This window comes from Corvus cornix, chromosome 3 (genome assembly GCF_000738735.6).
Source record: "Corvus cornix cornix isolate S_Up_H32 chromosome 3, ASM73873v5, whole genome shotgun sequence".
NCBI lineage: Eukaryota > Metazoa > Chordata > Aves > Passeriformes > Corvidae > Corvus > Corvus cornix.
The window spans coordinates 37,208,967-37,227,655 of NC_047056.1; the positions used below are offsets into that span (position 1 = coordinate 37,208,967).

General features: G+C 36.4%; 1 protein-coding gene across 2 annotated transcripts in view; it reads right to left on the reverse strand.

The window, feature by feature from the left end:
- Positions 1 to 18,689, reverse strand: part of PRKN (parkin RBR E3 ubiquitin protein ligase) — a 697,917-nt gene that overhangs the window by 101,881 nt on the left and 577,347 nt on the right. For both annotated transcript variants that reach the window (XM_039569208.1, XM_039569206.1), the window contains one exon: positions 11,667 to 11,816. In XM_039569208.1, coding sequence (XP_039425142.1) covers positions 11,667 to 11,816 — 150 coding nt within the window. The remainder of the gene's footprint in view (positions 1 to 11,666; positions 11,817 to 18,689) is intronic.

Sequence of the window (18,689 nt, forward strand, 5' to 3'; positions counted from 1 at the left end):
GGGATATCACCCACTAGTTCAGGTAACCATCCCAATTCCATGTTCATTTATACAAAGGTGTGGCAGGTAGTTTCCCATCATCCTGAATACATGCAGGCAAGGCACACATACTCTCATCTATACTTTTTTCTTTTATGCCAGAGCCACCCATCAAAGGATGTAATAAGTTCTAGGTTTTCCTTATAGAATATGCATTTGCAGACTCTGCTTGGGATCTCTGGAGAACCCATCCCCCTTACTACCTGGTATTCTCCATCTCAATCTGCTTACTAGGGATCAAACAACCAACCAGAGGTGTGATACCACCTCACATAAAGTCACAGCTCTCAGCAGAGGAGGCAAGTTAATGATTCTGTTGTCTCTTCCAGGCTGTTGCCACAAAATAGAGGAGCAATTTCCCACTCTTTGAGTCAAGAGAGGGAGTGAATATATTGGTGCTTCAGTGAGAATTTTGAATAATCAGTAAGTTCCCACCATGTCTTCTCAGACCTCACCTTAAGGCTGGCTCCTCGTTGCCTTCACTTTCCTATTTACTGCTCCTCCATCTCCAGTGGAGGAGATTCCACTTGTGGATTTCAGTTTCAACCTCCTGGTGGTTTTTAAGATTTCAGTGTTCTGATTTAGGTCAAATGACACTGAAAGCCTATGCTAACAACAGGTATATTCAACTATTCAACTATTTTGTTTTTCCAGAATGATGCTGCTCAATTAGATTTTACCATAAGTATCCTTTCCATAAAAACTAAAGAATTTCGAAAAGCATGTTTAGGAGACCTACAAGAAGTTTCCTAAATAAAACAAGGGAATAAAATTTACATCAGCTTTAGTTTGAAGAGGAAAGTAAGTAGAAAGCAAAGTCTTGTCAAGCTTGCTTTATATATGATAGTGTTGTAGAACGTGCCTCATACCTATTTTTCGTTTGCAGACTAAATTGACTATACTTAATAACAAAGACTGGCTTTAGACTGGTAGTCTGAAAGTCGATATTTTTTAATATAACTATTTCAGGTGTGCAAAAGAGACTTATCCATGTCACTGTTTGATTTTACATATGTGAGCATTTTCACTGGCATAAAAATGACAGAGATACATACAAAACTTATTACTGCTATTTGATATTTCTTAAAGGAAACAAGGCTCAGTTTTGCCAGCCTATTTTACTGCTCATTTAATTTAGTCTGAACAAGTGAGCCACCAGTACCTTTAAGCCTTTCTCTTTATCTCTTCACTTATGTGTCAGTGGAATAGATTTGCTATCAAGGTAGTGATTGTCAGCCAATATAATGTGAGAGATTTTGTATAAAAAAAGAGTAGCATGAATTATTTAATTTTTGAGAAATATAAGGATAAAATAGAGTTAACTGAGCCTTGGTTATCCACCCATGATTTTATGCCCTTAGTCAAGGCCTCTATGCAAAGATATATATTATATTATCCTTATCAGAATTTTTACTTTTCTCCTCTCATGAGGGTTTTATGAGCACACACTGCATTCTGGTTTTCTATTATTTCTCACTGAATTACAGTTGGTCACTGTTCTCCAAATCTGTGTCCTTGCTTTTCATTCAGAATGTTATTACTGTGTAAGGGATGTCTTTTATTTAATTTGGTCATGATATTTTCATTTTATTTTATTTTCATAGTTTGCCTTTGACTTTGCAACATTTTCTTTACTCCCTTTGTTATACCTTAGTGACCTTAATACAATTGTTAAAGTTGAGATGCAACTTCTATTCTAAACTCACTTTCAGAAGCTTATAACTTTACTGAGATATTCTCTTTCAGGCTAAGTTTTTTTTATACTTTGTTAGAAGGGGATTTTTGTTTGATGCTTCATAAGAATCATCTACTTGTTTTGAGTTATCCAACTTGAAAAGACAGCAGTTTTGCAGCAATCAAGACAGTTTTCAGACACTTTTTTTTTTGACTCTGATAATTGAAAATCAGCTTTGTTTCAGCACTTCAAAATCAGCTTTGATTGCGGAATGGTGGCTTTGCTATCTCTTTGAAATGGTTTTGAAATAATAAAATTTTGCATGTGACATCATTATTAAATACCTTACTGAAATACTAGTGGTGAGGGAATTGATGTCAGAATAACTCTGTTCTACTTAATTTTATTTTAAAAAGCTATTAATTTTTTTTGTATGAGAAATACATTTAGCTATACTTTAAATATTTTTAATGCCAATTTCATCCCACTCTTCATGGAGCATAGCCCAAAGAGATCCATTTCAGTGTCCAGTCAATCCAGATTCTGTATAGTACAGAGAAGTGATGCAACATATGCAATGAAAAATAAACATTTCTCTTGTACTGGTGAAATGAAAAGGAGTAGCTTTGCTTCATTCCACAGACATACTATTGTAACTGTAACGTGTGTGAAAAAGCTTTTCCTTAAAGATCCAATGAGAAACTCTATATAACTGTAAACCCAAGAGGAGCACTGGGAAGCTTTACACAGCATCTTGTTTGTCAGCACAAAAGAAATATTCTTCAGGAAAAAGTCACTGAACACTACCACACTACTTGTACTCTGCATTTTGTGCCACTCCTTTTTTTATCACAAAGACTTTCATAGTCTTGGTAAGCTATCATTTTATGCCCTTCAGATGAAAAATGGTGTTGTAGTCTTGCAAAAATGAACCAAGAGTATGCCTGACCAACAGAGACTTTATGTATTTGTGGAGTCAAAGTAAAGTTGAGAAAGACACTCTTTGGGCATTTCTTTGATCAGCTAATAAAGAAATATAAAACTTGCAAACATTTTTAATTGGAGATACTCGTTTTAGATAAAAAAAGTGTCATTCTTTGTAAGTTCCAAACTGATACAATCTACTGTTTTTCGTGTTTGTACTTACAAAGAATGGACTTAAACCCCAAATCTCTACTAAATTTTTTTTACTCTGACATCCAACAACATGAAGACTACAAGTGCCACAAAAGCAGTAGAAAGAAATGGTTTTTCAGGATCTGTGCGAGCCGCTCACTTCATGAATCTTGTGATTTACTTCTGAGTTGGGCTACAAGCTAGAATTATTCCAGCCACATAATGAAGACAATTCTTCTTTAACATTCAGAACTTTGAATTTTTATCCTGGCTTAGCTAAAAATGCGAGTCAATAGATTCATTTTAATCTAAGGTCTTATTGTGCTGGTCCTAGCTCTTTACTCCATCATTGATTTTAATCCTGCTTTTTTACAATAATGTAATAATATAATCCAAAGTGCCTCAGGAGGCCTTCATATGAAACTTCATATGAAAGGCAATAAATAGGCTTATTTGATTCATATTTATTTTCCTTTTCATTTATAAGTGATTTCCTGCATTCAGCCCATGTTTCTCTTTCCTGTTCAAATACAGAAATTTTTTTAGAAGATTGCTCAAATAAGCCTCTTGCACAATTAGAATCCTCCCCTTGGCGGCTGCCATTCTCAAGCAGCACATCCTGTCCTGATTGCATTATTGTTCCCTCTCCAGTGACTCAGTGATAGATCTGTTTATTCACATCAAATCTTCCACTAACACCTATTTCTGATAATTTACAAATTAATTTGTATTTGTCTTACTGATTATGAAACTGCAGTCAGTAGATGAACTGTATAAGCAAAAAAGCTCAAGCTTTTTTTCCCTCTTGTGGTCTGGGACAGGCTGCTGCAACCAGGACTTTTTAATCTATTAGCAGAAGGAAGTACAGGTTGATTTAAAATGGCTACACTTTTCTATCATGTGCAAAGCGTTTCTTTCTATCAAGTAGGGGAGAATAATCTTATCCTGAATGTAAGTGAAATATGAAGCCAGAAAACAGAGTTCTGTTTTTCATACATGTAGAATTAATGGGCAATTCCTATAAACAGTTTATTTTTCCTTCTTTCTGGTTTTTGCACTCCATGTCTTTTCTGATGGGCCACATGATAATACATTGTCTCCTGACTGTCAGACATATTTCTAGGCACTTCGTTGAAGAGGAGATGAGTAGTAAGAAAAAAGTAGTTGCAAGTTCTCTCCAGTCATAAACTTCCATTATACTTAAGACTAGATAGAATTATGAGTTCATCTAACATAATCTCCTGAGCATCATAAGCCATTAAGTATCACCCAGATACTGCTACATGGAGCCCAGTTACTTTAATTAGACAAGAGCACTGCAGTTGTCAAGAGACTAAACTGTGCTGTGCCACAGACATAGTCCAAAATAGACAAAGATGTCATCAAACCCTGTGGCTCTTCAAATAACAAGGAATTTGTAGGTGAGAAATGCCCTCCCAGATTCCTGGAGATGGTATTTAGCTCATCCACCAACTCTTGCATAGAATATCAAGTCTCTGACAATAAGCCCTGAGAGAAAATTTTGTCTTTCCTTCAAATTCAGGGATCAATTTATCCTGACCTGAGCATCAGAGCATGATATACTCCGTGGGTACTTAAAACCAGGAATCTCTCCAGAGAAGGTACTTTTTTTTTCTGAGGTCTTTTTCCACATCTGTGTGCTAAAATCAGTTTAGGGTAAGCTGTGGATTATGCACGTTTTTGCATTGCATCTATTGTAAAATGTTGTTCTCTTTCCACAGATGAAGAAAATGGAAGCCCAGGCATCTTTGGCTCTGCAATCTAAGTACTGAACAAGCGACAAAGTCGAGTGTTTGGTATCTCTAATATGAAAACCCTTGTCAACCTTCCAGGGGATTGTTTGATCTAACAGTTTACAAGGACGAGTTAGCTGATAAATCCCAAAATCAACTACTGATGTGATTTTAAACCCACCTGCTATTATGTCAGCCCTCATTTTAAAATGGGTCTCAAATGCTTGCAACTTTAGCTCATTCCTATTTCAGACCAATTGGTTAAACCAGGACAATATATCTTCTGCAAGACAAATCCCAGTCTGAGCTGGTTTACACTCACAGACATCAGTTTCATTGTCTCTAATTCCTAGGTCTGTGTGTCCAGTTTTGACTAATCTTTACAAGGAAGAACTTGTTTTTATCCTAGTTTAATATAATTTCCCTGATGCAAATACAGTGTTATTCTTATATCTATGATATCTCTAGATTACAGAGATCATCCATCCTCTTATTGGGTAACTACCTCTTTTCTCTGCTTCCTTAATCCTGTCTTAGAACACATATGACAGATTTTAAATGGTTTTAAATTTTACTAGGTAGCCACAGAATAATAAGTCAAGCAAAAATAACTGAAGACACCGCACTTTCAATTTGCAATGTAAATGTACAAAGCCATTTTCCAGATGCCTGCATGAGGCAGAAGTGAGGTAAAAGCTATACCCTACATAAATCAAGGGATACAGAATTTTATCACATGATATGAGTCATCCCATAATATTCTGGAAATCTAGCAGACAAAACTAATGAAGTTTCAGTTTTAGCTCACATAGCATGGAAGAGACTCACATATTTTCTAACAATATTTTTCTAGGTAGTACTTCATGATTTGGGATGTAAAGGAAAAAGTGGTTATTCTTCTGCTATTAAACCAAGTCCAAGTAATTGATTTGTTTTCTGTATAAAAAGTATTTTTCTTTTGCTAGTCCTATGAACTATTGTGATCCGTATTATTAAAAATGGAAACATTCTCTAGATTGCTTTATCCATGCGCTGCTAACAGCTGACTTTCATATCAGTCACTAGATCAATGAATTGCCCTGCACTGCAAGATATGGGCAATGAAAATAATGCACCTTGGCAGCAATATATAGCTGGTTAACTGCACAGTGCAATTCTGGGGTAAACACTTTATTAAAACATTACCATTCTACTACATCTTAAAAAGCCCCATGCTTTTATAGTTAATTTTAACCCATGTAAAACAGTACCAGAAGAAAAGCCCACAAATCCAAAAGGAATTTTGGTCAGCCTGTCATATTTTAGCAATGAAACAACTTGCTCTGCCACTGAAGCATAATGTGTCAACAAGATGGAATTCCACTCTCTAAAGGCTAGAGTGCCCACTCAATAGAAGAAAGCAGTACATGATTACTGCTTAGAGCTTGTGGCACAGTGCTAGCAACTCAGCATTTAGCAATAATAGAAAATGTCTGTCTCATTTTCATTCCCCTTGAAAACACTCCCTATACAATATTATGAAACACTCCTGCTGTGAGTTGGTTTCTTAATCACAGCAATATCTTCAGCTATTACCTTTTCCATGGTCACACCTTTCTGGTGAATTCTCTTAAAAGCAAAAATTCAATGACATACGGAACAAGGACAGATACCTGAAATGTAATAACAAGGAATAACCCTTCAATTTTGCGACGGCTACTAGATAGCAGCAATCTTCTATTTCCATTTTAGTGTTTTGCAAATGACATAAAGGTCTCAAGGTGTTTTGTTTCCTGAATTATTCCTCTGTTTTTCAAACCTTGGAGCCTCTATTTTCTGCTTCTGCTTCAACTTCTATTCCCATCTTAAAACTGAGAGAAAAATTCAGATCATTGTACACGCAGCCCTTCTTCACCCATGACCTTTTATTCATCTGATTTTAAAATTGAAAAAAAAATTTTCAGTCAAGTACCTTCAAAGGTTGTCTTGAATTACCACTACTCATCTTGACTATCTTTATATCTCAAATTATTTTAAATGTTGCCTATCTTCTCTTTATGTACATTGAAGATTCTCCTGGTACTACTAACAAAGAAATAAAGTACATGTCCTGAACCACAAATTCATACCTACATCTTTGTTTGAAAATAAAGTCTTTGAGGTTAGTCAGACTTTCAAAAATTTTGATCAGGCAATGTAGATGGAATAACATGATAAAACCAGATTTGAAAGGGAGAGAAATTGCAGAAAGAAAGTACAAGTTGATCATGACAATGCATTGCATTAAAACCTAACTTCACAATAAAAGACTTATAACTTCCAGATGTGGAAACTGTTTTTCACTTCAAAAACTCTTGTGCACTTTCACATAAATGAAGCAGTATTTGCAAGCTGGTTCAGATTCCAGAGGAAGTATAGGTGCACATAGCACTTCAACCAATATATAAAAGCCTAAATTAAACAACCCAGCTCCAGCAGTTTAGAAGGACATATACAACTAACATTTGAATTATCAGAATTAAGTGGATAAGAATTGCTTGGAATTTTTATAGTTCAGATTTGTCTCCTCAAGACAAAAGATCTTCCCCAATAGTTTGGGGTTTGTCTACATGCGTATTACTGGGCTTAAAAAAGACATTACTGAAGATGAAACGCGTCTGCTAGGACGTGCATGAACACACGATGATGAATCATAAAAACCCCAACTTTGCAAATAACAGGAGTATGTAGTGCACTTCTCATGTAACTATTTTAGAGTGTCCTCTATTCTATTAAGCTTTCTGAAAAGGCAGACAATTATTAATCCTACAAATATGGTGCAATTGCTTTTGACATATGCTTCCTTAGCCATGGAAGAAGAATGCAAGAAGAAATCAATGAGAAAAAATTGCTGGGTAGAGTGAAATTGCCTTAGGGATTTTGTTTTATGTAATACAACAGCCTAGGAATTCTATTCATAAGGAAGACATGGTATTTATAGCTATTGATTTTTTTCAGGGACCTCTTGTAGTCTGCAGCCGTAAAATTTCACCTGTCCTAGATGGGATCTTTTGATGTTCTTCAATGCACTTTGTTTATGGAACAGTACATACGGTGTAAAAGAGATGAAATACCCCCAAATTTTGTGTTCCCTTTGAAAGACTATAAAATTTACTTTATCATTGCACATTTAATACACTGCACTTGAGTACCCACTTGCAGATTGGAGTTTCACATTAGGGGATCTAAAAGAAGAACAACAAAAACATCAGTGATGACAGCTTATTCCTAAAACCATTTAAATTGTCACCCAGACCTTAGTATAGTTTAGAGTGGTCTCAGGACCTCCATGGACCTTCAAGAGTCAGGTCTCCTAGAAAGGGATTATCAAAGAACAGACAATCTCTGGAAATACATTCTTCTTTGTGCTTACATATGCTATGCTAGGAATGAAGAAACTCAAGGGGAAAAGAACAGCAGAGGCTCTGTCTCCACTATCCTGTATCTCCCATCTCACCCCATTTCAAGGGATGGGTCAACTGATAATGCATGCTGCAAAACATTTACCATTGTTGCTGCACAACATACCATTGTGGAGCAAAATCTGGGATGCAGTTACACATCAGTCAGTTATCATCCCATTGATACTGAAAGATACTGACAAGGAACGTTTTGCAAGGCAACTGAGCTGTCTGTGCAAAAATCAAGGCACACTTCTTAACAAATAAATAGTATAGCCCCTTTTGAAGATCCATTCTAACCTGGTTTTAACTCCAAACTTCTTTAATGTATAGTAAATAATATGCCAGTATAATACAAAACAAGACAAAAATGTTTTATTCATAAAGCTTTTGTATGTCTTGTTTACCACAGCTTTTCCTGTACCTAGGCCAGCTGGTACAATATGTACTATCTACTGCGTTTTGTTGCTGTTTTCTAGTATTAAATATGTCAAGATTTTATAGCTGAGCAACAGAAGTTAATAACATAGGTCTGATGCATAGTAATGAAGGTAGAATACTGTATAATGGTAAATTTTTATAAATCAATTAATAAGTTTATGGCTAATAATAATAATAAAAAGGAAGATTAGACTTCAGTGGAGTCAGTCAGTGGTTCCACAACATGGCTCTAGGTGAGGACCATCCATAATCATTAAAAGGATATCTGCATACTACTATTCAGTCAAGATAAACATTTCATCTCAGGTTTTTTTTTGCCTGAAAGCCTGAATAGACAGCAGTGCCTGACTACAGGGGTATATTTAGAGATGATTACATTTAAACGTCTTTCCTCATCTTTTTGGTACCGTTCTGTACAGGCATTTACCAAACTGTTTCTAGGCCCTACATGTTGCTGTTTCCAAATTTCCTGAGACAAAGCAAAATCCATCTTTTAACTTTCCCAAAGGCCCTTTTAGCAAATTATAAGCACTCTCCTGGAGATTCACATTTACCTTTGATACCAATGGCAGTTCCTCTGCAAAAAGAGATTACAGTTTCTCATTCCACATAACAGAGTAAGAAATTGAGGAAACCAAAATGTCTGCATCCCAGCCTGGCTTGATCACCTGTTAATTTTTCATTATTCCTTCAGTTTTGGTCATAGTCCTTACATATTTGGGACTGCCTCCCATACTTATCTCTCTGAATATTGGAATATTTATTTTGCCTCAGTCCTTGGTGGCCAGTTTATTCTATTTTTGGTTCCTTTAGCCTCTACTTTTCTAAAATGGTTGTTGAAACCCCTTCTCATTCACTGTCTCGACTTTCTCTTGACTGCCTGTCCTTCCTCTCTCCCCATGTCATCTCATCAGCTAATCAAAATCCTCAGCTACTTGAGGGTTGTTAGCTACCCTAACATGCCAATTCAGACCTGAGAAATCAATTAGTTCTGTTCAAAAGGCAACTATTTCTCTGCAAGGGTTTTTGTGTGAATAACAGACCACTGATGTTGGATGTAACTTCTGCTGTTACCAATATAAACTTTAAAGAACCAAAGACAGAGGTTCAAATATCCCAAAAGAGACTCTACATAACCAAAGTACAGCTTGAAGAATGACGCGGACATTCATAAAGAATCTCCAGATTCACACCACTTTCCTTATTTCTTTGCTTACCAGCTTCAGCAAGGAGTGTATTTCTAATCTAAGCTGTACAGGTTAAGTACTGCAAAACATCTTTTCCAGCCTTTATTTGGATGGATGATAGGGACATTCTTCATCTCGGGCCATTCTTTGAGCTTGTAAATCATGCATACACTCATGGGGGAATGCTGAGCTCTGAAATGGATCTTTCTGGATTCCATAAAAACTAGTGGAAGGCCTTCACACTACAAAAGGTGAGGTTTTGACTGGGAAAAACCACATCATAGCTTAAGAATAGAAAACACTGAAAATGACTACATAAATAGAGTAAAAATAAATAGCTTTTCTAACTGTCTTGCTGTCCTTGCAGGTGGATCTTTACCTTCAGCCAACTTTATCACCAGCATCTGATTTCAGTGCTAGGACCCTCAACACAGCAAGTCTGTGACAAATCTTCCCTGAGGTTATAATTTTTTAGGGTGCAAAGAAAGATTCAAAGGCATATATTTTCACTCTGTTCCCTTATAGATTCTGAGGAAGGGCCTTAATGTTGCCAAAATTTGGCTTACAGACCAGCCTCCTGCTTCTCATTTCAGCCTCGGTGAATTGTACCCTGTAAAGTTCAAGACACCACATAATTCAAAACAAAGGGTGAGCTTACACTCAAGGCTGCAGATCTGATCGCTACCAAGCACAGCTCGGAGTCCTTAGAAGGAAACAGAGCAGTTTGCTAAACTGGGCAATATATCAAGCCTTTATGCTATGTACACTTTATCTACAGGGCATTTTCAGATTTAGAATGATGATGAATGAAGCTGCAAAAATACAATATGATTTTCACCACGTCAAGGCAGAGAGCTGAATAAAAATTATTTGTGATTTTATCTTTTTTAACCAATGCCTAATAGTTAATCCAGAGGCATTCCCTTTTGTTTATGCAGTTGTGTTTCTTATTACTTTCCCAGATTCTGCTTTGTTTTGCAGCCCCATGTCTGCTCAGTGAATTTGGGTAGTACTCTATTTTACATGCACCACTGCATGGACATATAGGAAGTCTCACCAAGGTCGACAGATGCTAACCTACTCACAGAAGACGAGTTACTGCAACTTCCTAGTTCAGCAAACTATTATTCTTCCATGGTATCAGTTTGGGCAACATCAAAACTACAATAAAAAGTGCATTTTACACAAGAAAGACAGCAGAAAGAGCATCATAGTATTTTACAAATATAGATATTTTATCTTTCATAGTGTTCATGGAATTCCACCACAATTCTAACCATGGAAAGAGTCACATAGTGCAAACACCAGTTAGTCACTCTGACGGAACATTTAATAGGTTCTTTTATTTATAGATTTGTCTCTATGTATATCTATTTTCCCCAAAGCTTGATTCTTGTAAAGCACTTGCTTTTTCTACTGCCAAAACTGTCGATAGTCCATATGATCTGATCTCTTAGCAAAAACATTTTCAAGTTTCATCTGATTTTGATTTCCATAAATCCACCATTAATTGTTCATTCCCCTTCCTTAAAAGCAATTTTTATGAGTACACAAAACTATTTATATATTTCTTTTCATCATGTGTTTTTACATGCACAAGCAATGTCATTACAGTGTCATGAACAGGCTATTCTATCTCTCCTTTTTCTGTAAAAAAAAATTTAATAAGTTAATGAATGGTTTGCTCAAGACCCTGTTCATTTTAGCTGAGTGCTAGGAGAAGAGCGAGCCCATTTGGACTTTCATTTGCACAGTTCAATTTCTTACTGTAACTGCTCAGCAACTTCTTAAACCAAATAGAGCACAGAATTATGGAATGGACACATTCTACATGATGAAGTCATCATTCCCAAGCCATTGTGCTATATTTAAATTGTTTATTGAGCTACATTATCCCACTCTGGTATGAAGGGCAATTCAGGGTCACTGATGGAAAAGGTAAAAAAGCCAACCACATTTTCCCCCTTTGTCTCAGCATTCGTTGTCCAATATCAGTTATTTCCCACACCACTAGAAGGAAAACATAGGTTCTTACCCCACAGCCTAGTCCATTGCCTGGTTCACACACGATTCTCCTCAGCCCTGGCTCAGGAAGCAAACCTGCTCCACAGCTGGGGGTTGGACACAGCACTCCTCCCATCTGCAGCACACATTCCTCGGCCCCATAGCGCTGGTAACGGTTGTACTACAACACAACAGACTGGTGTTAAACTCCTAGCAGCATGCAAAAACACCCCCCAAAACTTTGAGCTTGACTCTATCCCACATAATGCAGACAATTGTCCTAATGTCTCACATATTAAGTTTAGGTTATTTGTCAAAAGTCTAAAACTTTGCAGTACTACTAAATGGGGTGTCACTCTGCTCCAACTCACATCATATGCATCATTTTCTGGCTCACAGCCATTTTCACCACCAGAAGATTGTGTGGGATATTAAAATCAAGAAAACAGCAGACTTCTTCTGTAAGTAACACCAAGTACACTTATATTACTATAAAAAATTATTGTAAATGTCATAAAAATAGTCCAACAGATAAATGATAAAAGTTGTATACAGATTGAAAAGAACACACAAAATTCCCCCTTCAGGGATCTATATCTAAAGTACAGTGTAATGTTTTGACCTTAAGGGCTGTAAAAATTTGCCTAGGCAACTTTATTTTAAAAGTAAGCCATCATTAAACTGATCAGCAGAATAATTCTCTTATATACATTCATTTCAATGCTAGGTATATTTTTTTCCCTGGGTCTCCCACGAAATTTTCTTTAGTTTTTTCACTTTTCATTTAATTCCATCCTGATAGCCTAAAAGGTCATGGAAATGCCTTAATTTTAATGATGGAGACACTGACACACAGCATTAAGTAACATGCTCAGTGTATGCTCACTGACAGAAATGCCTGCTCTAAAATGACTGATGTCACTGCAATAACTTTCCCATGTCTAATTTACCCTGCTTTCAGCCAAAGATAAGCTGAGCTAGTACAAATCATGCTGTGTACGTGTAAATCACATCCACTCTAGGGTTCTGTTTTGGTGCAGTTCCACACCAGTGGCTATATAACCGCTGTAAACCAGGCTTCAGATTCGCCTATAAATCTGGTCTATTGTGGAGGGAAATAAATGAAAGCATTTGGTCCTAACAGCCCCAAAGAAAACAGGCAAATCCAAAAGGCCAAAGAGGAAGGGAGTAGGTATGAATTTTCTCTGTGAGCAGACTTCATGGTGTGCTAAAGAAACAAAAGAAGAGCTTTATGTTACAGGACTCACAACAGTATTTAGTTCTTTGTAAGATTTTATCCCATAATGGCTCATGAAAATACTGTTCCCGTTTTTGGGAGGATAACAAAGAAAAAATTCTTTCTCAAATCCACACTCCCCTCCAAAGAAATCTTTTGAGGAAAATAGAATCTTTAGGACCAAGACCTCTTACATGTAGCATACCAAAAAAAAAAAATTAAATTACAAAGAAGGCTCTACTACATATCTTCTGGGTACATTTCAGAAGATTCTTCTGCAAATGCTGTCACATGTCTTGTTAAACTGGCTTCTGAAAATAATAATAGAGCTCTTAAAAGACTTTAACATATAGACACAAAAGTTTGCATCACAGAAAAAAAAATCAACCCAAACTTAAAGTATCCACCTTTGTTAATTAACAAAAAATCCAAACAACCTCTCAAAAGAAAAACAAAATCTAAAAGGAGAAAAAGACTTCAAAATATCATTCAGTGTATGAATGTCAGCCATAAATTCTGACTTAAGAATCTTGTATTTGGAAAAATAGTATTTTGAGGAATGTGAAAGACATGTCTGCAAAGTCTCCTTGAATGCGGGGGCTCAAGAAGTCAACTGGTGTTTTCCTGCATTATTCTCATGCTCAAACCCAGAGTAATGGCATAAACGTTTAATGTTGGATGCTCTCAATTTTCAGCAAAGTTTGTGGTCCTTCCACTAAATACATGTTGAGTGCTCCAAGTCCTTCTGCTGGCTTTTATAGAAATATAGGTAGCCATTGTTCCAAAACTCTCTAGTAGCCTAATTTTTCTTCAGGGCACAGACTGGACCTGAAGGTGAGGATGATAATTGTCTTACCCTGTTAAGAGGGAACTTTGTGCTGGATGTGGGATTGTTAATAGCTTCTGATTATGAAGGCAAACACCAGTGACACTGTACCTGAGATTCTGTCAGCATTTACATTAAAAATTCTCAGTAGAAAAAAAGGAATATACTTTCCAGCCATTACCTTAGCCTGAAAGGGCATGGAGAGATTTCTCTCATTTCCTCTCCTTTATTTTTTTTTTTTAACTTGTCTTGTTAGGGAAAGATACAGAATGTAAATATCCAGTTTACCTACTGGCAAGGTGGACAGCAATATGGCTTCTGTCCAACAAATTTGACATTTTATACAGGTTCAGCACAGGACTCATGCTAAATCAGTATGGCACCCTCACCAGTGATTTTCACACTATAACAGCCAAAAAACTGATCCAGAAAAGATCCTGCTAAATGCATTTGCATATCTCGATATCTAGTTACCAGCCTGTTTTCTACCTTCAAAGACCAGATACATTTATGTCATTTTCCAATTTCTTTTTCCTTGTAACCTGCTCATTTAAAGCCCAGCAACCAACTGAAACACCTAAGAGCAGAACATATGCATGTTTGCTGCCATAACACAATCTACACAACATATGTGGATTTATATTCTTTATTCAGTGGCCTGAAAAAAAGGACTCACTTTACATTAAGGGTGCATTTATAAAAAACTTTTAAAGGACCAAAACACTTATCATGAATTATTAATTAATTATTTGCATACAGTGACAGATCATATCTATTAGAGACATTTTTTCCGGTATACCACAGCCATACACATCACACTGGACTGATGTAATCAAAATGCATTAAGCAAGTCAAATTTAAAGAGCCTTTAAATGTCTTTGGAGCCCATGATGTGTTTTTGATCACATATCTGGATGAAATATTTAAGGATATCACAGCACACAACACCCACTGGTTTACTTTGCCTCTTAACTGGAGATCTAAAGTAGAATTCATTTAACTTACTTTGCATTTCCACAGTGATGATGCCTATAGTTGCACTGCTTGTGTAGACTTCCTTTATAATTAACAGGAGAAATAGGATCCAATTCATCTTTACACCTTTAAATTTGTACATCAGCACAAGAACTGAGTGCTGAAGTGCCCTGTTTTTTTAACAATAACGAGACATCAGACAACTTCCTAGATAACAGCACCTGAACCAGGTGACTCTCACAATAGCTGCCTTAGTTCCAATAAGTTTGATCCTAACTCACCTGGCCTAAGCTATTTTTAAAACCAAGGTTTAGGTATCTAAATAGCTTAGACTGTGAACCACCTTGCAGAATTTTAGCTCATTGAAAGTTAAACATCTCGCCTAAACAGGGTTTCAAGTGCATGAGAAGAGGTAAGATCTCAAGAAGGGAATTTATCCTGACTTACATACGATGTCTAAGATAGGCAAGATCAAGCACCCTACAGAAGTGCTATAGTTGAAGCTGAGAAAACTAACTTAGACTAGATATCTAATACGTAAAGAACTGTCATTAAATGAATCTAGCTCTTCTGTCCATTCAAAATATTTCACAGTATCTATTACTCAATTTTTATCAGTGTGCCTCCTATTTAGAGATGCACTCATCATGTGTAAAATTGTTCTGCATGCTACAGGGAAGAAAGTATCTCCAATTAGTTTTAGGAAAAACCTCTCACAAAGTATAATATATGGGAAACTTGATGGAACTGGCATTCATGGCACCTGATTTCATTCCTGGCAGCAGCACAGCCTTCCTGCAGCTTTCACGTAAGTCATTTAATCTATGCTTCTCATCAGTTCCCCGTTTGTAAAGAGGAAGAATGATACTTGCTGATTTCAATGTAATGTTAAGAGGCAAAAGCCATTAATAGTCATGAGGATGTCAAATACTATGGTAATGAGTGGCATAAAATTACACAGAAATCATCAGCCATCTACTGCTGCTAGAAAGCAGCTTTCAAGCAAAGCATGTCAGGCAGTTATGGGCTACTGTAATAAGGTCCTCAGAAATACAGGTAGGTAAATATTTGCTGGATTCTCCACAGAACCATATATTTCAATGCCTATTTGGAAAAAAAACACCCCAAACCTTCAAAAATACAATTTATTCTAAATCATTGGTGCTAAGACAGCTAAAGGTATATGAACAAGGTAGTTGTAAAGCATTCTGTTTGTTCTCTGAGAACTGCATCCCTTTGTGAACTTTCCTCTCAATTTGTAAATTGTCCCAGTCAGCCCAAATCTATACGTTTCAGGGAATAAAATTTGGAGTGGAAAAAGCTCTACTCATAAGCCCTATTTACAATATTTTGACCATATAATGAACTTCTTTTGTGCAATCTTTGCTTGTAAGACTTGCCAGGGCCTTTAGATTATAAATTACAGTATGACATAGACATGGAGGCTGGATAATTGAAACCATTTATTCCTTGCTCTCTACTTTCCAGGTTGGGATGGTTTCTCTTGAGTGTTAGAACAGTACTGGGTTTTCAACCAGTAGAAATTCAATCATTTGATGCTGTAAATCAAGAGTAATATAAATGAAATCACCAGGCTGACACAGGAATAACAGGTTAACTATAGATTGCAGTCTTTTCAGTTACATTGAGATTCAGATACCAAGACAAAACTGAAATGCACCTGGATGTGCAAAACTCCTGCAAAACACGCTTCATGAATACAGTGATTCCTGGCCATGTAAATTAATTAAAAAATTATGATTTAATATCATAGAATTATAGAATGGTTTGGGTTCAAAGGAATCTTAAAATGTCATTTATTCCAATCCCTCCGCCGCAGCACATATGCCTTGAGCTGTTTTAATTTTGCTTTTATACTTTGGGTATTGTTTTATTTATTTACCTTTACTTATTTATTTATTTACCTTTATTTATTTATTTATTTATTTTCCCACACCTAAAAGCATCTGCTCAGTAGCAGCCTTGCAGAGAACTTTGGACAGAAGTATAACAGTAGATGTAAAGCCCAAATCTCTGAAATGTAATTCAATTACTTGTTTCTTTAACTGCATGTATGAGTCTCAGAGGAAAGCAAATCTACTTTCTGGAGTCAGATTGTTTTTACTGCTCCTATAAATCAAATAACCATCTGTGTGTTTCAAAATTAGATTGTGGAGGCTATTAGTCCATAATGTAGACTAAGCACTTTATTTATATGTATTATGCACATACAAAAACTCGAAGAATTAGTTCCATAATGTAATTAGGCAACTAACAGTACAAAACCAGTAATACTCCTTAAACTAGTAAAAATACTTACAAACGTGTCATCTAAAATACAGATAAAAAAGTGATGGACTGACATGGCTCTCCATGGAGCACCCTTAATTTATTTCTCCTAAGTTTTTGGGCTCTTCTGCTGGCCACTGGTCAGATTGGAAGAGCAAGTTCAGAGCATCAGCTCCTTCTTGTTACCACCGGAGCACTCATGGAGACAAGACAACCACCTCTAGAGGGCTGGAATTTGCCTGACCGGAGAGTCATGGAAAATTGGGTAAGGCAGTTGTCTGAAGAAAATATTTAGGAAAGAAACTTCTAACTGGACCAGTGCATCACCATTCACAGACAAAATTAAACTGGAGTAGAGATGGAGAAAAAATAAGAGAGCTTGCAGTTAGAGGAATGATATGAAAGCAAGCACAAGGTGAAGAATATGAAAAGAGAAAATAGAGAACAGAGGACACTAGAGCAGCTTGTATTGGAAGTCAAACTGAATACATGAGGGATAACATGAAGCAATGAAGAAAGGAGACTGAGCACAATGTATGGGTTAGCACTGTATTTACAAACTACAGGAAGTTTGTGATCTTCCACCAGGTACTTGAGGGATCAGTCTGAATAGACTGAATGCTAAAGATAAATATTGGTTTCTTCCCACCCTTGTGGACAAATGCACATTCCTCTTCTCACTGCAAGTAACAACCATCAAGGCTGTAATTGATTCAAGGAAATCTGTTCAGCTGATGCTGTTGCAAACTGTGGAACTGAGTTTCAGTGTAGTGGATACCGGCTCCCAATTCTCAGGTCACAAGAGTGAACCCATGTATATTCCTTGAAAGTAGATCAAAGCTATGCAAGGGAAGGTAGACGTCCTAACTTCCACATGCACCTGAGATCCTGAACACTGGTGTTCAAATCTTCCCTCTGAATTAAATAAAATCTGGGTGGAAGAGAAATTTGAATTCTATAAAATTGACATTATTTTTGGTTTTTATGGAAGAAAAAAATCCTTTAAATTAGTTTTGACTAAGTACCTTCTTTCTTTTTCTTCATTCTTTATTTCAGCTGTTGAACCAAAAATAAATTACTTTTCCTTGCCCACTGTAGGGACAATAAGTTAAAAAAGTGTAAGAAAGTAGAGATATCCTGCTGAAGACAAGAACTTAAAGGCTAAAGTTATGATACTCCGTAAGAGACAAAGCTGAGGAATTCACACAAATCCCAGCTACCTCTGAGTGAGGGAAGAAGGTGGTTTGGAGATATTCCAGGCAGGTACAGTATAGGAAGGAAAGAGAGGCATATCACTAATCATATGAAGTTGGAAGACTATAAAATTTGTTGTGAAGTTCTAGCTATTAAAAAAAAAAAGTGGTGTAAAGAGGATCTAGACTTGAATGCAGTAGCTCAGAGAGTGGGTGATGGGATGGTGATGACAAATCCAAAAGGTGAGCCAAATGAGATGGAGAGAAAACAGATGTTAGACAGAAAAATGGCAGAAACTGAGAGATGTGTGTAGGTATCACTTATATTGAGTAGTAGCTGAAGCCAGGGGACTGGGTGGGAAGCAGCAGAGGTGTAAGAAAGTACACTTGTAAAGATTAAGGTTTTAGAATACTAAAAAAATAGCTTTGGCTTAATTATTAGGACTTGGAGAAATAATCCAATGAAAAATTTATTCTGTTCTTGAAATGATTTGAATTACTGAGATGTAGCTTGTATTTTTTCCAAGTGTAGTT